General features: G+C 34.9%; 1 protein-coding gene across 4 annotated transcripts in view; it reads left to right on the plus strand.

The window, feature by feature from the left end:
* Positions 1–20,519, plus strand: part of LOC150101831 (constitutive coactivator of PPAR-gamma-like protein 1 homolog) — a 326,792-nt gene extending 306,273 nt beyond the window's left edge. For 2 of the 4 annotated variants that reach the window (XM_090400106.1, XM_090400108.1), the window contains exons 16-17: positions 1,438–1,544; positions 18,696–20,519. In XM_090400106.1, the coding sequence (XP_090256232.1) occupies positions 1,438–1,544; positions 18,696–18,885 (297 nt within the window). In that variant the 3' untranslated portion in view covers positions 18,886–20,519. The remainder of the gene's footprint in view (positions 1–1,437; positions 1,545–18,695) is intronic. The other 2 variants (XM_090400107.1, XM_090400109.1) reach the window with 2 other exon arrangements.
* The last annotated feature ends 1,562 nt before the right edge of the window (positions 20,520–22,081 follow it).

Below are 22,081 nucleotides of genomic sequence, written 5' to 3' on the forward strand. Positions count from 1 at the left end.
TTACCATATGAGATTTATTTTTTACTTTGCACAAAATTAAATGGGACTACTTCCTATTTCAAATTTCCAATATATTCTTGTATCTTCTTTCCTTGAGAATTTATGTGCATCTTTGTTGGAGCATGGTGTTGGTAATAACTAGTGTATGTCCTGAACAGAAATCTTTCAGGTAGTTACCAATTATTAGTATTTCTGCTCTTTTCCCAAACACTGCTGTCTGACTAGTATTCATTGATTCTCTGCTGTTTAGATCTCCAACAAGATCAGCTTTTCTTTTTTCTTTGTTAGTTGCTTCCCTAATGATAAAAATAAATAAGTAAAACCTCCTGCACTTCTTCTTCCTTAATAGAAATATCCATGGGACTGCAGGCACATATAAGTCTTTTGCATTGTCCAATTATCCCATTTTGATGTTTGTCCATATCATTTTACTTGGCAATTGCTCCTATTCAAGAATATTATCCTAATGTTTGGCAGTGAGTGCTATAGCTACTCTTTTTTTTTCCTGATCATTATTTCCTGAATATATCATCTTGTATTTGTCATTTAGAACTTGCCTAGTTTTGTCTTCTTTGTTTTGGTAACAACCAGTTATGTTGATACGGTACTTAATTCTTCTGCCAGTTTTCCACTTTTTTTCTTCACACATTGAATGTTGCCTATTTTGAATTCTGGTGATATTTAGTTGGAACGTCTTGTGGCATATCATCATTGTTGTCTTTTGATTTAAGCTAATATACAAAACAATTTAGTTGACTAAATTCCAAATTGGCATCCCATCATCATTTGTTCATTATCCAAGTAAATACCTACAGTCGGGTGCACTATAAGAAGATAAGAATTGGACTTTAGGTAAGAAGCCTTAGTCAGTTCTTCTTTGCATTCTTTAAAAGGCCATATGGATGTGGGTCTCCTCTGTGTTATCCAGCTTTGAACCCCCTGTATGCATTGTATCATCAGTATTATGTTTGTAGGTTATCTGTAATTTGAAAAAAAAAAAAAAAAAATAAAGACAGAGTAGTGAATTCATACTGTTTGCCTTAAATTATGAGGGTTTTTTTCTTTTCTTTTTTTTTTTTTTGCTAATTTGCTTGATGCTTTTTTGATAACCATTTGAAGAGCACTAAGCAGGAGAGACTTGCCATAATTAGATCCAGCTCACTTTATAGTACTAAGATAGAAACATTTATTTTTTTTATTATGACTGAAGTGAAGTTTGCATAACAATGAGTACCATTCTCTGATCATAAGTGAGGCTTACAGTATTAAAAAAAAAAAAAAAAAAGTAGAAAGTGTAAATATATATTGGCACTGCTGATTATCTCAAGTGTGCTCTTATAAAGACTTCTTTTGGAAATTTTTGAGGACTGTGGTTTGAATTTTTATTCTTGCATTTTGTGTTAATAATTTAAAATTGATAGTCCTCATTATTCCTAGAAGAACAAGAAAAAGAAACCAAAAAAGAAGTCAGACAGACCTAATCAAGATACAGATATTCCTTACATGAAAAATATTGGAAGAGGATGTACTGTAGAAAGCAACAGGTACTTTATTAAGCCAGGATAGTTTTTTAAACTAATCTAATTAATTTTTTTTTTTTAAATCTGTAGATCCTTAGTATATCAGAAGTGCAGTGAATTCACTTTGATCCTATACACCAGTTCCATAACTTTGTCTGCACACACCTCATCTCCCAGTAGAAATTTTGAATAGTCTTTCTTACCTTTAATTTTTCTCACTATTCCCACTGTAATAATATTTAGCATACCAAAGTACTGAACAGTTTAGGATTGCTTTTTACATTCTGATATTACAATTATGTATTACTTTCTTATGGTAAAATTCCTTTGTATTCCACTCAGAAGACAAGGGTGCACATCTCTGAATTGCTATAGGAAAGATATATAATGAAAATACACTTGCCTCACACTGTAGTGAATTTGCATTCTGTTATGAATTACAGATAACCCCTGTTTTACTCAGAGGATGCGTTCCAGTAAATCCGTATAAAGCGAATTTCCACGTTAAATGGGGATCCTTTTTTTTCTTCTTTTCCTCACGTCTTTTGGCTGTTTTTATGGATTTGATTTTATTCTTATCTCATATTAATGCAGCATACAAAATATCTCGAAACAAATCATTTTATTCAAAATGCAATGAAATAATTGTATTTTAAATAAAAATTGTAATGGCTGGTTGATGTGCTGTGCACACAGTGCATGTGTGCAAGTGCATAGCAACGTACAAACAGTGGTGTAACACGTATATATATATATATATATATATACATACACACACACAGTGATGAAAAAAGCTGCAGGGGGGGAGGTCACTAAAATGTACTTTTAGTGACCTGCTTTTACTAGCATTCTGCATTTTCTAAACCCACATTTTGAAAGTGTTTAGCTCACCTTAAATATATGTATATTTTATTTTCAGCTTCTTTAGCTTACTGCCATTGCAACAAATATGAAAGGAGGTCACCCACCTTAGATGGGTGAGTGATAACACTGAATGTTATAGTAATTTGGCTGCTAAAAACCATCCCCATTGATCACTCTTGATACTTTATTATTATGAGTAAGAACTGAACCAATTACTGAAACAAGAGTGTCCCTTAACAAATTCATGCTGGTCATAAATAATATTGTGCTCATAAGTCCATTCTTGAATATGGGCTCATTAATTCTCCAAAATCTTAACACCTCCCCCAACACACACACACAAGTTAATAAATAAAATAAAAATAAGAAGAGCTGGTTTGTAGTCCCTCCCCCCCCTTCCACACACACACACACACACAAAAAAAAAAAAAATTTGTTGACACCTTTATGCAGTGGCACAATCTTGTCATCCATCCAAGATTTCTTATCCTCTTTCTGCTGAGGTGATTTCTCCATTTTTGGAAGACTGTCATTAAAGAACTACGTCAGTAGTATCATCAGTTTCTTAGGATATTCCTTTGATATGTTCGTACTGGATACCAGACAAAATTTTGTTTTCTCTTTGCTTATTGAGCACGCAAGCATAAATTGCAACATGGGCTTTCCATCAGTATCAACTTATAAGGGAAAAGAATCTGTTGAGCTCAGTAACCAATAGGTTTAAGAGAAATTTCGTGTTTGGGTGGAAATTTCAAATTAATTATCAACTACATCAATGAGACATGAACCATTTGCTCATTATGACTACATTTACAGAAGTAAAGAAAATGAAAAATATTTCTTATCGACAAGTATGATAAAAAATAAATATCACAAATATTCTTTCAAAAGACTAGAAATGAAACTGGATGCGCATAGTGAACAGCATCCTGTCACCACACATGTACACTATACTAAATATCTGCAAGCAAAATGGAATTTAATCATACCAGTAAATACAGCACCGGACCTTAAAACCCTGTTTTACCATAATGAATAAGAAATTTTATTCTAAGAATTTTAGATCTCATATGTTATCTTTCTTTTACCCCAAGAAAAGCCTTGCTAATTCTTTAATTATTTTTATTTTTTCTTATTTTTAAATGGACCGAGAAATCATAAAGCTTTATGAAAATGAATTTTGAAACTTGTTGATATACCAGAACTTTATATGATACAGAAATACATATTAAGCACTCAGCAAATCCCTAAGGATCAGAGAAATAGTTTTATGGAGCATACCTTCCTAATAGTGAATTTAGGGGAAACAGATTCACCACACACACTATTCCTTCGAAACAGTTTTTGATTTTAATGGTAGTCTGCACATATTTAGTTCATTATGAAGATTTCAGGTAAGTGACATTGATTTACAGTAACATAACATTTTTAAATTTAAACAGTAATTCTGCATTTCTTACTCTGCTAGTTTTTTTTTCTCCTTACATATTTCACATGATTTTTTTACATTTGTACTTTTTTATGTATTTTGTATTCTTTGCTTGATTCTTCCAGCCAATCCTTCGTATTCTCATCAGTAAATGATTTTCTGGGATTTCCTGCCATATCCTTTATTTATGTATAGTTCCTGATATAAATGTTGACCTGTTATCAATATATATGTGATTTCCCACCATTTCCTTTGTCAACTGATTGTGGCATCATTTGTTGGGAAATTCAGTTTACTAGTGTGAAGATTTGGAGCTTTAACTGTTATGAACTTTTAGAGTTTTGTGGTTGGAACAACTTTTAATGTTCTAAGTCCCACAGAATTAATCATTGATTCTACGTTACTTCAGCAGGAATTTTTCCCATGGTTTGTTTTTGTGGTGTTTGCTGTATGCTGCTTGAAACAAGTCAATGGACATCCCCATGTGCAAGGTGCATCATGCCATGTAATAAGTCACATGTTTGTAGCCAGTATAAATTGGGGGAATATGATGCTCCGAAGTCAGTGCAATGTCCAGGTGAAATGGCTGCAAAAAAGGAACTGATGGAGTTTGGAAGAGACATTGTAATAGGTCCTATGGGATGGACATCCCTTGACCTCACCTGATGCTGCAGTTCATCCCACAGATGTTCATTAGGGTTGATATCAGGACTGTGTAGTGCCATTCATATCTACAAACCACATAGCTACAGCAACAGCCTTATGACAGTGCATTGTCTTGCTGAAAGATACTTTGTGGTATTTCTGTTTTACTGACAGTGGTCAGTTTCAGAGAAATGCCACAAAGTGGGAAGCATTGTATTGTCCAGAATGTTCAGATACCTCTTGCAGTGTCTGAACATTCTTGGAGTACCTCCACACATGTTGCAAGCCTATCTGTTCAGCAAATTGTTGACAAATTAGGCTATCCTAGGTCAACAATCAATGATACCATACTAAGATGGAAGCACAGGGAGTTAACTGAAAGTGTTACCTGAAGTGGACAACCCACCACACTTTCCGAACATGACCATAGGGTGCTATGAACAATAATACGTGAAAACCACCATTTGTTAATCGACATGTTGAATGCAGAGTTCCATTGACTGGAACACGTATCTGCACAAAAGCATTCAGAACAGAGGATCACAACATTAGTTTCCATGGTAAGGCTGCAATGTTGCCTAACCAGAGTGCTTAACTCGTGTGTGTGAGAGAGAGAGATGGTATGGTCCTGATTTTCCTAATTTAGCCTTGTAGTGCCACAAACATTGAATTCCAAGAGGTATCTGAACAATGCAATGCTTCATACTTTGTGCCGTTTCTGTGAAACCAACCACTGTCTCTTTCAGCAAAACATTGCACTGTGTCATAAGACTGCTGCTGTAACTATTTGGTTTGTGGACATGAATGCCACCACACTTGACTCACCTCCACGGAGCCCTGATCTCAACCCTTTTGAACATTGTGGGATGAACAGGGGGTGTTGGGTGAGGTCATAGGATATCTGCCCCACAGGACCAGGACCTTATTACATTCTTACAGGAAGAATGGTTCAAAATTCCCATTGATTGCTATTGTATGTTTGTGGAATATATATATACCCAATCACAGCAGAAGGAGGAGGTCCTTCATCTTATTAAGGTGAGCACCATAGCTATTTGTTCCTCACACTATGGTGTCTGTTGACTTCTTTCTAACTAGTATATATGTGAAATGCCATATTACAGGATTTTGAATTATCTTTGATTAAATCAAAGAAAGTGGTGTGTTTTTTACACAATGTTTGATTATTTTCAATAACTGTAAAATAAGAACAAAATCTTTACCCTTAGGTTTGCATTAATCACCAACATATAAAATTATTGCAAGCACAATTAATTGATTAACAGTTTCAACATGATACAAATTTTACTTTCTAAGAAGTTTACATTTCCCTCCATTTAACAAAAATTGTAATGATTGCCTTTGTTTTCTTTTCTGTTTTTTAAAGATACATTTTCCTGAATAATCATAAAATTGAAATGTAGTTAGGCATTCATATACACTTCAGGAACAGAAGCCAATGTATGTAATTCATATTAAAATGTTATGCACATTTAGTTAATGTAATTAAATTACATAATCCAGTTTATGTAATGGATACTAAATTTACTATGCAGTACATAATAGTTCTGGTTATTTCAAAGCTCAAATGACTATTACTCATGAACTTTGAATTATTATTATTATTATTATTACATTAACCTCCATGGAGTCAATTGGGGGAAGTCTACTCAACCAGCAATATATATATCATAATGAATCTTGAAATTATTTACACAACCTGCATTCACAATGCATTCCACTTACCACTAACTCTTCATATAAAAAATATACTCCTTACACCCTTCTTTACTACATTTTTATATATCCAAGGATGGCTTCTCATTCTTTTCATCTTAACATCCACTCTTTTTATAATTCCTTCTGTGTTATCCCTTAGAATATTCCTTAACTAACTTGAAGGTTTCTGTCATATCTCCTCTTTTCCTCCTATCCACCAAATTCTGTAATCAACATTCCCTCAACCACTCTGTATAACCAACACACCAGAGTCCAGATATCTTGGTTATTCATCTTTAGACCCTCTTTAGTGTTTCCACATCACAGCGAAAACTAGACCCAAATTTGAGTACAATGGTCCATGTGTAGTCACACTAATGATTAGCAATATGATATGCAGTCTTTGCAGCAACTTGCATTGTGCCCTCAGAACTTTAGTCCACTGTCTACCATTACCCCAACCTAAGATCCAAATCTCATCCACTTCCTGAAGCACAGCGCCACCAACACAGTATGTTAGCTTTATATCTCTGTACCCCCAAATTGTAACACCTTGTATTTATTAATATTAAAACTACAACCCCACTTATCTGTTCAAGCTAGAAGTTTGTTCAAGTCTTCCTGTAGAGAATTAACATCAGCAATGCTCCTGATAATTCTGCTTAACTTTGCATCATCAGAAAACATTTGAAGATCCCATTCAATCTACATGAAATATCATTAACAAATAAATCAAACAGTAGGGTCCCAACAATAGAGTCCTGAGGCATGCCACTAGTGACCTTTCATTTCTGCAACACTTCTCCATCATACACAATTCGCCTGTATCTTTCAGAAAGCCAGTCTTCAGTCCATCTGATCAATCTCTTATATAACCCCATCTTTTACAGCTTATATACCAATTTGTCATATGGTAATCTATCAAATACCTTTGCAACCAAGAAAACCACTTGGTTTTCAAATTTGTATGCAAATCTCTCTTATTCATTGCATTCATCACCTTATCATAAAATGTAAACAGATTGCTAAAACAAGATTTGCCCTTCACAAACCCATGCTAACCATTATAGGGAATCAATCAACCCCATCCTGTATTCTATACCTAACCAATTTCTCCAACATGTTGACCACAACTGTAAATATACAGAACAGTCTATAATTGAAACTTCTCTCCTAGAACCATGCTTAAGGAGAGGTGCTATTTTGTCTTCTTTGCACTCTTAGGAACCTTTTCCTACAAGATTTTCATTGAATTTACTACTTTCATTAAATAGCCAAGTCAAGGGTATGACTAACTCTTGCATATTCTTTAAAAATATGTGGTGATATGTCATCCATTCCCATAGTCTTGTTAATATCTAACCCAAGCAAACTTGATACACTTCCCATTCCTTCACCTTTAATCTTTATTGCATATCATCATTTGCTATGGTTACTCTATTACCATAACTATTCAACCTGCCATAATTATTTTTTCTATTGCTTGCAACCTTTGGATTAGCTTTGACCTGACTGGCCAATCTCCTCTTATATTCTACTTTTTAACTATGCTTGTCACTTTTCTGGCAATTTATATTCTTCATGCATTTTTCACTACAAACTGTTTTGTACCTCCTCCTTAACTTCTTTTGCACTTCTGGCAGTTTATATTCTTCATGCATTTGTTCACTACAAACTGTTTTGTACCTCCTGCTTAACTTCTTTTGCAACACTGCTTACTTGATTTCACTCTTCATCTATCTCACTCCTACTCTATTTGTTTAACTCTTGGTATGCAGTTATGCATTAATTGTGTCAGATAGTGCCTTATCATCATTCATGATACAGTTTAATGAAATAATTATAGCACAAAGAGAAATAATTAAACAGCAAGTTGAATCATTTCAGTATCTGCCTAAGAATTAAAGTTTCCTCAATTTTGGGAAGTTTAATACAACCATATTTATTAAGATTAGGCTGGTTCTTTAAATCTGCCACTGATTCCAAAAAGACTTTCAAGTTTGTATCAAGGTATCCAGGGGCATGGTCAGACTTGACTGACCATGCTTGTGGCAACAATGTATTTTTTGTGTTCTAGGCAGATGTTAGCAGATCTCCCAGTTTGACCATAATATGATAAGTTGTAAGAATAAGGAAACTTTTAAACACTGGAATGGAGAGGGAAGGGAGTGAATCCTTAGGAGAGTGGAAAAAGGAAGCCAGCTTCAAATGAGGTTTGAAAGCAGTCCAAAGATTATATTTCTTTAGAGTTCTGGCTATTTTTTTTCTGAAGTGTCCCAGATATATGGAATAGTACTGGCATCATAGTCTTTATGTTAAGAGATGGAAGGAATAGATAATTTGTAGATATTTTTGGAAATGTAACCATTGGACAGGAAGATTTAGCGAATAAAGGAAAGTTCCACTCTAAGGGAAGCTTGGGTGGAACAGAAGTTAGCTTTTTGGCAAAGGTTTGATGATGCCGTATTGTTGAAAAGGGAGATGATGGGAAAGCTTATGTATCTACCTGTTTGCATGAGATTTTTTGTAAACTGCAAAAGAAAGGGTGCCATTGGGCTGGCATGTGATCAGAGTATTAAAAAAAGGCAAGCTGTTATTTTTTTTTTTTTTAATGGTGAACTGGAATCTGTGGTGCTGACTGTTGAGATGGAGGAGGAAAGAGTAATGTGTCTGAGCCATGTTATCGTAACCATGTAGAAAGTTTGAGAATGGCAGTATCAACAGCATGTTTTTTACAGTGCTCCATATAGAAATTGACCAGCGGTGGGGGAGGAGAGGCATGAAAGTATTTTGTCTGTTTATATAAGGTTCTCTTCCAAGAGAAGTATCCAGTATGGAATAGCAAAATTGAAAAGATCAATAATGTCATGAGGGAAAGCATTTTTTCAGCCTAAACACTCGTGCACTGTCAACATCTTTTCTGCAATTCTCATCAACCCAATGTATTGTTGCTAGTTGACCACAGAGCTTCTCATAATCACTCACCTTATAATTCCACATATATATACCTTCCTAATATCCAAAACCAATACCTCGTGAACACTCTCACTAACAGGTAGAAATGTTGGAAACCTTCATTCACAACCTGTGAGGAATTACCAAATCCAACACCCGAAAACCTTGTGTTGCTTCCATCACATGTTCTTAAGATAGTTATCCTGTAGAAACTCAACAATTCACTCTGCTTGTTACCCATACACATTCTCTTTCTCTCTCTCCTTTCCCATCCACATTCTTATAATTAAAATTTCCCATTAGAATCACCTTTTACTTGCCCAACTAATTTGCCTAAACATGTTACAATCAGCGTTCTCCACATTCCATAGGCTATAACAACATCCTATTAGATATAGGATGTTGTTATACCTAAACAGCTTCAAAATCTTCACACATATTACTATTTTCCACTTCCACTCTTGAAGAATACAATTTTTCTGCTGTTGACTATTTGGACTCTAAGCATTTTGAAAAATATGCTCTTGATACTGCTATTCTCAAACCTTCTTTCTGGTTAAGATACATTGATGATGTGGTTTCTATTTGGCCACATGGCTCAGGCATGTTAGACTCCTTCCTTCTCCATCTCAACAGACAGCACCCTAGAATCCAGTTCACTATAGTAAAGGAAAATAATAAAAGTCTGCATTTTTTAGATACTCTAATTACATGTCTTCTAAATGACACCCTTTCTTTCTCAGGGCTTGCTGAAAATGTCTTAGAAACTTTTGCATAGAATCAAATAGGGAGAAAAAAAAACTATAATGCTTTGCTGCAAAAAGTACAAATTTGAGACTTTTTAGAATCAGCATCAGAATTTAAAAAAAAAAACTACTTAATCTTAATAAATATAGTTATATTAAACTCCCCAAGATTTGAAAAATTTAATTTTTAGGCCTCCTGCCCAACACAGCTAAAGTTAGCCTGCAGCACCCCTCATAGGACTTTAGGCTTACAGTCTAATCTTTTCCACTTAGTGTTTGAGCAAATTTGTGTGTCTTTTTGCAATTTTAATATTGTTTCTCTGAAAATGTCTCAGTGACTGAGTTGTTTAATTATTTATATGTGCTGTATTTATTTATTACACCCCATAATGTCCTCTGCTAATTTTAACAGTACTCCCCTTCCTCTCTTCACCTTCCTGTTCTTTTGGAAAATTCTATATCATACCATTTCTGGTCCTGACAGTGGATCATTCTCAATCAAGTTTCACTTATACTAATTATCTTTAGGCATACTAATTGATCATTACTACAAACTCAACCCCTTTATTTCTGATACTCCTTACATTGTTATACGAACAAAACAATTCCTCACTCTTTAAGGCCATTCCACCAACACCATCACTCAGTTTTCTCTCTCTCTCACTCTGATTTCATTCATATCCTTATCTTTACCTTTTTTCATTGCATCACTCTGCCCTACTATAATCACTTCCTCACCTTTGTATTCATCCTCCTGTCCTTCCACAACCTGCTTCTCAACCTCTCTCTCTCTGGTCCTTAGCAATAATTTTGTATGAACCTTTGGGTGCACTCTTAGTAAGCAACAGTCACTTTAAATGTCCAACACCAAACCATTTTAACTTCCCTTCAAATTCACTCCATACATTCACAAATTGAACACTTTGCCTGACACATTTCAGCTATCTTGTCATTCAGTATCATTTGCTCTCCTTCTCAGTTCTCTACTATCATATCTGGGCAGCAAACTAACCCTTTCCGAATGATGCTATTATCCTTCACCTCCTGCAACAACTTCTTCATATCCCTTTCAACATTCTTTGTCTTACTATCTAAGTTGTTTGTGCCCATCACTACTACTAATTCTGATGTCTGTTCCTTTCCTTCGATGCTTCATTTTTTTTGTTAACCTCCTTCTCATTTACATCAGTTAATCTCTTTAAACATTCAGTTTCCTCCTTTTTAACCTGACTCTTCATTAACTCTTGCCTGTGCTCCTCCACATTACTTCTATTATTATTGTCACCAGCACTATCATCCATTTTCTGATTACTCCTGATGTGACATCGCTCTCATGTTTGGGATGCTCTAACCTTTCATTACACTTCTCACACATTATAATATAATCCTTCTCAATTAATCTAATACTCCATAAATCTTTAACATTTTTGGGTGCATACATGAATTTTGTTACAGTGAATACACTGCAAAAAGTCCAGGAAAAAAACTCAATCTCCAAGTTGAAATCTTCAACGTTGCTGGTGAATGCTTCTTTACTGTTGTGATTTTTGTAATGTTAACTAGCAGTCCCATGTTAATCAAAACAACAACTGAAGTGAACATTTAAAATCACAATACCACAGTACAATGCCTATATCCAGTATGACTAGCACACAAAAGCACTATTATAAAAATCTACACTGAATGATTAATGGGGGGGGGGTTATAACACCGCTGCCTCTCCTCGGGAAACTTATATGAATATTTTTCAAAAGCGTGTATAATTTTGAATTTCTGTACAAAATATATTCATGAAATCTTTCCAAACTTATTCTGTTTAAATTATCATAACATTAGATCATACTGAACTAAAATTAACAAATAATACTATTGAAACTATATTTTAGATTACTATATTTTGTATGAAAAATTAGTTAACTTGATAGAAAAACAAGATAGACAAATAAATCACACCAGGAAACAAAGTAAGTTTGCATTAAATTACCTATTAGGAGATGTATTATAATTCCTAATATATACCCTCCAAAGTTGTGCAGGGTACTGTGATAATACTGTTATGAAAAGCTTTTATCATTACTAAATTCTGATGAACAGTGTTCTTCTAAATTAGTCTCTTACTGGTTAAGACTCCAGTATTATTAGATATTATATTTCAATCTTCTAAGCCGCTTTAAACTGCATCAGTAAACTGAGTTCTTGGTCTTCCTTGGGATGTTATTTTTTTTGTGCCATCATGCCATCAGGCTTTGTGTTTATGTCAAGTCCCTTCTTAATAGCTTCATTTTTTAATAGTATTCTACCATTCATACCATCTATTCATTGTCTCCTTCCCTCCCCCCTTTTTTTCAGAACTCATGTCTGTGATCTTCATTCTTTGATAAACTGTTCTATTGCCTTGTGGCTACAATTCGTTCCTCGTTAGAATCTATGTCCTCCAAAATCTGTAAACCTTTCTTTTATGATTGTTCTTACTGTGGATTCCTGTAGATCGAACTTCTTTGCTAGCTCACAAATTTTCATTCCGCCTTCAAAATCCTTAATGTTGAGTTTTGTTTCCAAAGTCAATGTTTTTCTTTTCTTGCTAGCAGTAGAAGAATCGGACTTGCTTTTTTGGATGACATTATTATTTTTTATGTGATAAAGAACCTAACATTAAACAATCGCAAGGTTTGTTGACTATAAAAATCGTGTATGAATGGAGACCACGTGAAACACATCAGTGTTTGTTCACAGCATGTGCGACACTGGTGAATGCGGCCGGTGCCTGAAAGATATAACTAGTGGTGAGGCGGGACGAGAATACATACATATAAGAAACTGTGTAACTCCAGATTCGCGTAAGTCGGGGTATGACTGTATATCCTGCATAGAGTGATTTCAGCTTGAGAATTGCATCTATGTTTGGAAGCACATACATATATGAATGCACTTTCTCAACTATGAGGGCAGTTAAATTGCCACAAAGAAGCCGACTGACTGATGACCACCTTCAGGATTTGTTACGAATATCGTCATCATCGTTGAAAATCGACTTTGATGAACTTGTTGCCGCACATGAACTCCCACAGTGTTCTCATTAATCTTGTTGAGAGGCTTATACGCTGGTTAAACATGATAACTAATATTTAAGGAATTGACAGCGTATACTAGAAATATAAATTAAATAAACGTAAATATATACTTTCCGATATTTCGGCAAAAGTCACGTTGCCATCTTCTTGGGAACTTAATACAAAGACACGTGCACACAGGTACTACATAACAGCAAATGAGAACTGAAGCTAGGAAGCTAACGTTTTCCTAAAGTCCTGATGGTGCCCCCTGTCAGGCTATATTGGTGGTTCTTGGCCTTTGGGCTGAAATTCTTCTGATAAATGTTTCCCAAATTTGGGGCAGTCTCATGCATCCAAATTTGTTGAGGTTTGGCATGTTCCTAAGGGATGAGGCTGATTCCATGAATAGTCTTTCATACTTGAACTTGCTGCGGTGTATGACTATGGCTTTCTTCCATCTTATTCTGTGGTGAGTATCCAGAGCGTGGTCTGCAAGCCCAGAGTGGCTGTTCTGGTGAAATCGGATGTAATCCTTGTGTTCTGAGATTCTGATATTTGCTGTCCTGCCTGTTTGGCCAAAGTAAGACAATTTACAGCTGCAAGGGACCTGGTATACACCAGGTAGGTCTAGGGGAAGTGGTCGGTCTTTAGTGGAGCGGATAAGGGATGCCAATTTTCTATGTGGTCTGTAACAAGTGGTTAAGTCATGTTTTCTTAAGATTTTGTTAATTTTTTCCGAGGTGCCTTGGATGTAGGGAATGGTGATGGATTTAGAGTAATCTTTTTTGTGAAGGGGAGGGGGTGGTGGGTTGTGGTTAACTGGGTTCAGTATTTTCTGGATTTTTTTTTGGGAGGAGGGGTAGCCATTGGCTGAGAAAGTGTCACGGATGTGATTTAGTTCAGTGGTTAGGGCTTGATCATTTGAACAGATTATTTTTGCCCTGTTGAATAGTGTCTTAATAACCCCATGTTGTTGTGGGGGGGGGGGTGATGGATTGTTGGTGAATGTATCTGCCTGTATGGGTGGATTTTCTATAAACTGAGAAAACCAAGGTTCCATCAGGTTGGTGGGTGACTAGTGTGTCTAGGAAGGGGAGGTTATTGTTTTCCTCTTTTTCCAGGGTGAACTTGATTCTAGGGTGTTGGTTGTTTAAGTGTGTTAGGAAGGAGAGGAGTGAATCCGGCCATGTGGCTAAATAGCAAACACATCATCAACGTAGTGAAGCCATATGGTAGGTTTTTGTGGGGTTGAGTTTAAGGCTTTCTCTTCAAAAGTCTCCATAAAGAAGTTGACCAAGGGTGGGGAAAGTGGTGAACCCATGGCTGTCCTCTCTATCTGTTTGTAGAGTTTTTCTGCCAAACGAAATAGCCTGAGTTCATTGTAAACTGAAATAGGGCTGAGATATCGGGAGGAAATTTAGCTTGGATTAGCTCTAGAGTTTCTTTGAGAGGTACATTCGTGAATAGGGAGAGACGTCAAAACTGACCATTATGTCATTATGTTGCGGTGTAAGGTTTTCTATACTGGCTTTGAAGTGGGCTGAGTTTTTTATGTGTGAAAGTATATATTAAAGTTTATTTAATTTATATTTCTAGTATACGCTGTCAATTCCTTAAATATTAGTTATCAGTGTTCTCATTAAGTTGTGTTACATGTAAAACAAAACAAAAAAAAAAACAGAAATATGTAATTAAATTTAATTTAACAGCTTAAATTTAAATCAATCAAGTATTTTATATTGTTCTCCCAGTAGTAAAATGGTTTAACAAATATAATAATTCAATACATATATCTATTGCCTTGAAAAAATGCAGAGTTTATTTAAGTTCTGTCTAAAAGTGTGCGGCTGTGACGCTACCACTCACTCATCGTATATTGGCCCTCGTATAGAATGAAGTTGGCCACGCCTGATATAGGCAATTCAGGATGGGTTTTAATTCAGGAGCACAAGTTCTAACCATCTACAGGATACCGTTTGAACTAGGAGATATTTTACTATTAATAATAGAGAATTTTCCTGATGTCTTGTCTTTTGCATTATTGCAGTAGATCATTTGCGTTGGCTATCTAAACATGTGGAAACATCCCACTGCCCCCTTAAAGTATCAGGTCTCAACTGTCATTTGAGTAGGAGTCAAGCTTATTGCTTCACCCTTATAAAGTCTACTTTGGATTTGTTGATAGATTTTACACTGGTTTTGGTCTATAATGTAAGCTGAGTTGAGAGGTTGAAGTTTTTGACTTGGACCAATTAACTTTGCCTTTGCAGTTCATGATAAAAATACAGCATAATTTTTAGAGAACCAGGGTTTGGATCAGAGGTTTTTTTTGGGGGGGTGCAATGAAGTAGGGGAATGAAAATCCTCATTCCAGTAAAGATTATTTTGGTTATTTATTCAGAGTAGGTGCTGGATGAAGACAGCACAAACAGTAATAAGACCATGGTAGAAGAAATCCCAGAGGCTGAAATTCATCTGTGGAAAAAGAGACAGGGATAACATTGTGGTCAGTTACCAACAGGAAAGCAGACATCTGCAGTATATTTGGAGGGCGAGCCAGATAAGAAATGATCCAAAATGTCAGAAGAATGATGAGGACTGTCTGGTATTCTGATTCGTTAACTGTTTGTCAGATCATGACTGACAGTAAATGATTCAACTTCCCTCCCAGCTTGAGCTGAGAAGTTAGAGAGGGTAAGCCAGTTGATCTTATGAACATTGCTGTCCTAGGAAGATAATCCCACAATTTGAGTAGTTGCAGTGTATGAAAGCAACTTTTAGAGTTAAGTGGTCAAAAAGGGTAGGATGGCTGTCTGAATTAAGAGAGCAGCAAATGCATAAATGAAAAGCATGAAATGAGGTAAATCTCAAGCCAGAGGAGATCAAAAAGTAGGAATTCTAAATTTGGTAACCTTTGGAAAGGAATATTTGATTTTACAAAAGTGCATGTTCCACTCGTTTTGCAGACTTCATTATGCAGGATGTAGTTGGGATAGCCAAGGTAAACTGTAATTGCAGAGGATGGCATATGGGATTCGGTGTGGAATAGCAGATTGGGTTTTGATGAATAAAAAATAGTAGTGTGCATCATTGATGTTTGTACTGTTGTCTTGAATATTGATGACATGGATATGGAAGTTTTTTTTTATATTTGAAATTGTCTTTTTGGGGGGGGGAATACTATTTGTTTTCTGTTGCTTTTTTTTTTTTTTTTTTTAAATAAATTTTTATGGGAGATTTTTTTTACATCACTGAACATTTGTTTGGATATCTTTCATGGTGGAGTTCGTGCAAAAAACTTGGAGGAGGGCATGCAGCTGAGTGCACTTCTACTCTCATAGAGTGTGCCATGTGCATGAACCACTTGTGCCAGCAGTTCCTCCTCTAAGAAGTGCTAGTGCCACTGGTCATTGAGCATTAGTGACAAGAACAAAGCACCGATGAGGTGGTCTCCGATGATATCCTAATATTCATGACATCTTTGCTATTGCTGGAACTGTATGATTTTATGTGGATTGATCCACACACAATGTGATACATGCTGTGAAAGTTTACCATGACATCGCAGGTGAATCAGGATTCATCCATAAAAAGGACATTATGTAGAAAACTGGGTTCAGTACAACCTTGAGTCATCATATATTGTTTAAGGAAATTGACAATGTAGACTGGTAATAACTAAAAGTATTTAATTCTTATTTCAGAATATATTTCGCCGAAGTTAAATCAGCATCTTCAGGGATTAATACAGTAGTGTTAAACACGTGCATGCACCTACATTTCAGTAACAAAAATGAAAACAGGAGAGGTACAGGAAGACCTAAAGTCCTATGATTAACCACCTATTGACTTTGGTTCGTGGTCATTGGGCTCGACTCTCTGTGGATAAGTGGTAGTCTGATACAACCATATGTTTAGGTGGGGATAGTTGGTAAGAGCTGCAGCAGATTTGAGGAAACGCCTCTCGAACCTAAATTTGCTTTGGTGGAGTAAGACAGCTTTTTTTTCCCACTGGATCCTGTGCCAAGTATCCAAAGAATGGTCTGCTAGTCCTGAGCGGCCATAGTGGTGGAATCAGATGTTGGCTGTCCTACCTGTTTGTCCATAATAAGAAAGGTTGCAGCTGGGGTACCTGGTACACTCCAGATAAATTGAGAGGTTGTAGCTGGTCTTTGGGAGAATGGATAAGGGCTGCTAGCTTTTTTATGTGGTTTATAAGTGGTCACAAGATTGTGCTGTTTTAAAATCTTGGCCACCTTTCCTGAGATGCCACAGATATGGGGGATGGTGATGGATTTGCTGTAATTTGTTTTTCTTGGGGGTTGGGGAGGGGTACATGATGTTAAATTTCTTTTGATTTGGTGGGAGGTGTAGCCATTGGCCAAAAAAAGTTTTGAAAAAAGTAAATAAAGCCATATTTGGGTGAGTTCTGTGTTGAGTACAAAGTTATCTCAGCAAATTAATTTTTCCTGCTGGACTAAGCTTTTCATAGTTCCAAATTGTTGGAAGGGGGAGTGATGTGACTTCATGGATGTACCTACCTGTGTGTGTTGGGGTGAGGGGGTTCTGTAGACTGAAGTAAGGGATCCATTTGGTTGTCTTGTAACTAGGGTGTCTAGGAAGGGCAGACTATTCTTTTTATTTCTGTTGAGAATTGGATACTTCGATGTTGGCTGTTCAAATAGGATAGGAAAGTGTGTAAGATGTCCCAGCCATGTGGCCAAATTGCAAACACATCGTCCGCATAGTGTAACCAAATAGTGGGTTTAAGGTGAGAAGAATTTAGGGAATTCTTTTCAGATGTCTCCATGAAAAAGTTAGCTGTTTGTGATGGGGGCAGGGTAAATATCTATATTGTTCACCCATCGATTAGCGATCCTTCGACACTTCTGCCCATGTTAGAAAAAGGAGAATCCATTCCGATAATAGGGTGATCAGTTCGTATTGTGGGATGAGTTGTTTATTATTACAGGTCGGAAAATTAACTTTTCTTTTATGATTATTGTAGTTAACTATGTTTCTTGTATAACAGTTAGAAAATTTTACCTATAAAGCACGTGATTTTGCTTGTTGGTGACCAGTTCGTATGTCCTTCATTTCTTTCTCCCTTTCAGCATAAATCGACTGTTCTTGGCAAGACGCCAAGCAGAGACCTACAAACAGTGAGTGAACTTTATAAATGAAGCTATATTTTTCTAATAACTGCTTGGCTGGCATTAGTTCTGTAATTGTCAAAAATGCAAATTTCTCTCTGAAATTTTGATCAGTATCATAGTTAGCTAGATATTATTTAAAAATGCCAGTCTTACAGCTACTTCTGAATTCCAATAACTCCTTGCTTGCTCCTCTGTCTTTCACTTTTTTGTATGAGATGATTTTGCTTAGATGCAACAAAATTTCCTTTGAGAACTCAGCTACCAAATGAATATTGCAGATTTCTTTCATAACCAGATGGAGGATTTGACTATCCATTATTATATAAAAAATAATTTTAATAGTTTTTCAAGCCGTATTCATGTGTAATTTTAAAAGTCATTGAAAAATAACTATATCTGTTTCTGTTGATAGTCTAGCAAATTGAATGGGCTCTATTTTAGGAACAAAATTGGTGGTATGTGTAATAGTTATATAAATAATCACCTTATATACATAAAGCAAAAGTTTTATTTGTTTATAAATGAAGTGTTTCAGTTTAGCTATATACAATTATTATAAAATATATATCTATATATAATATAACAGCAATTTTTTTTTTTTTTTCTAGCCAAACTATTGAAGTGAGTCAGTTGATATCATTAGGTAGAGATGACATTCAACATCCAGAGGTGGGGAGTGGTGACTGTTCACACCAGCCAGGCCAGTTTGCCAATGCTGAAACTGACAGCATTCAAATAACCAAAAACAGTCCAGTTCTGCTGCATAGTAACAAGGAACCATGTGATCACATGCCATGATCAACTGAATTAAATTCCAAGTATTAGGGAGATTATGGTGTTACCTGACAAGTGATTGTATTCTTCTTAATGTCAGGAGGGTAACCATCTATGATTAAAGGAACTGCTGTTTTTCAGGGTTTTTTTTCTTTCTTTTTTTTTCTTTTTTTTTTTTTTCTTTTTTTTTTTTTTTTTTTTTTTTCCATGCCTCATTTGACAGTCTCCTGCATAGAAGAGCCTCTGGATCACATGTAAATGAAGCCATATTTTTCTAATAACTGTTTGTTGGTGTCAATTCCTTTCCCATTGTGGAAGAGTTAGATAATGCAGATTTGCATTGTACTTTCATCACCTTGGAATATACCACTGTGTGTAGCCAAGTAATTGTGTAAAGGTATGTGAATAGCTGTTGGCTTCAATTGCCTGCTTAATCTGATTTCTTATGCTGCTCTTCACTTTACCTCAAATAAGTGGAATGGAACAGTGAATTTTCTGTGAATTAGCTTTGCAGAAATTTGGTGTTTTTACTGCCATGTTGCCCAAATATGTGTGGTAGGCTTACATCACTAGCTGCTCTCAAGTATCATTCATGCATTTAGATAATGATCAGGTCTTTAATTATGTATGGACTAGTCTTTTCTGTGAAATGAAGTGATTAAAAATGTCATGCAGGGTGTTGGTCATTTGTCATTTGCTTGTTTTTTTTCCTCTTGACATACCACTGATATAAGATTATCAGTACAGGTTTATTGTTTATTACCGCAAGAAGCAGTTTTAGTTTTTATTTACTCATAATGTCAAGTGTTGCAAACAAAGTTTTTTAGGGCATGAAATTTCATGAATTTGCACATCTGTTTTACAGACCAGTAACTTTTTTGTGACAACACACAATATACTTGATCTTTGCTAAACTTTTTCCAAAGTATAAATTTGGAAAACACTGGAGTTGCATATTTTTATGTAATCCAGAAGAAAATAAGTCAGAATTTCTTGTGCCTCATTAATGATCAACAAACTATATTTAGTATGCAAATAATGCTTATGTTTCCCACAGTTTCTAATATATAATGGTTTGAAGAGTTAAATTTAATTATCTGTATTTGATAATTAACACAAAGCACTGTATCCAACAAAAAAAAAAATAAATAAATGTATCCTTTATTGTAATATAGGTTTAATAACATAATAGCATTGAAATTATTTAGGAGCAGATTTTACATTATTTTGTTAATAACCAGAAGGTGACCTGAAAACTTTAAAAATGGTTAAATCTTCAGTATTTAATAACTGGCAGCTTACACACCATTAAATTTATCTCTAGTAATTGGATTCATTTAATTACTGCAGCCAGTAAAACTATTTGTTAAATTAATGAAACATTGTGCCTTTAGAGGATTTGATGTCTGATTTATTTGATAATTTATTTTAATGTTTTTTTTTTAATGAACTGTAAGTTGGTTTAATATTGCATGAAATATTGTTAGCTTCTTCTTCTTTGCAATTTTATGGTAAGAAAAACTAAAATGCATTGCACTATACAGTGTTATTTGTTAATTCTTTTTAATAAATGTTGTAATCACTGTTTTTTCAACATGCAGTTCGTAGAATGTCTTGTGGTCTGTAAAATTTGAAAACATTAAATGGGGAAAAAATGTTTTAATGTGCTTGAAATTTAGAACCTTATAGTTTTGAAACTTAATTTTATTTTGACATTGACTTTAATAAATAAGAAATCTCAAATGGAGAAATTGCTACCTATTTTGATCCTTGCTTACAAAGAAGTAGTTTTAAAATAAATATTCCATCCATTACATAAACATTTCAAGTAAAAATAAACGTTGGACATGGGAGAATTTGATTTTCAGTGAAAAAATAATTTGATGGCAAAAACACTGTTAGGATCAGTGAATATCTCATCTAAAAAATTTAAAAAAAAACCTTATGTGAAAGACTTTGAATAAAAATTGGGTATAGTGGTTTTCAGTTTCTCATAAAAGTAGTTTAGATTTCTCTAATTATAGCTACTCATCTGAAACATCACTCTTAAGAGCATGGAGAAAATAATATCAATTAAATGAATTCTTGTATTTTTTTACCATTTTTTTTTAAATATACATTAAATGTCTGTAACAAGCATATAACAAGAATGTTTTTGGTTGTGATGCACTTTCATTATTTTTTGTATCAAATCCTTCTGGTTGTTTTTCTGCAGTCACAAATAATCTGCCATCTCAATATTTATTAATTGCAAAGTAGTTGTGAATAGCAACACACACATTGGTGACCGACACTTAAAGCTAACATGAAGTAATGTATACTGAATTGCTTTGCAACCAGTCACATTTAATAAATAAGCATATTTACTTTAGCCCATTCATTTAGTGTTTGTTCAGTCTTCACTACTGAATGACTGAATCAGTATGGGGAATAATCACCCATTCTCAGCATTGGAGTCAATTTTCCATTCTTAATAATAATAAAAAAAAAAGAAAGACATTAGTTTTTACAAGGTACTTTAAAAATGTACACTTGATAAAAACAGCTTTTAATACTTCATATAGATATGCCAAATATATAAAATAAAAGAATTCAAATGGAAAAAAAGAGGTAAGTTGCTCCTGATTATTGTATGTTATGTTCTCTTTATTTCGTTCTAACTCTTCTATATCAGTATAATCAAAAAAGATTCTTTCTTCCTTAAATCGCTAAGGTTTTTGTGTCATGTCATGTTTAGAAAATGCATAAAATTTACTTAAAACTGGAATTCAAGAATGAGAGAGCCTTGACTATACAGGGTGTTCGGGATAAATTTGACATATTTATAATTAATTATATTTTTCCGTAAGTTACATGTATTAACACACACTTCTCTTCATTTAAAAGGTTGGATCCTTCTTCATTCATATACAAGATGTCAGAAAGGATGGATAGCTGGAACCCACCTGAATCATGGAAGAGAATAACTTGTATCATGATGATTCGTGCCGGCCATCAAAATAAGGATATTTCGACTGCTGCCCAATGCTCCCTGAATACAGTAAAAACAATCAGGCATGAACTAGAGACTTGCAATGGTGACTACGAGGATGTAGCAAGAAGAAAGATCCCTAGCAGACGATCTGATTGCGTTCGTACAGCAGAATTCCTCGCAAATCTGCAGGAACAGGTGTTGAAGATCCCTGGCATTGGAATTCGGGCTTTGTCACGTGAAATGAAT

The sequence above is a fragment of the Typopeltis vanoorti genome, chromosome 11 (genome assembly GCF_054136105.1).
Source record: "Typopeltis vanoorti isolate ZY-2024b chromosome 11, IOZ_Tvanoo_1.0, whole genome shotgun sequence".
Taxonomy (NCBI): Eukaryota; Metazoa; Arthropoda; class Arachnida; order Uropygi; family Thelyphonidae; genus Typopeltis; species Typopeltis vanoorti.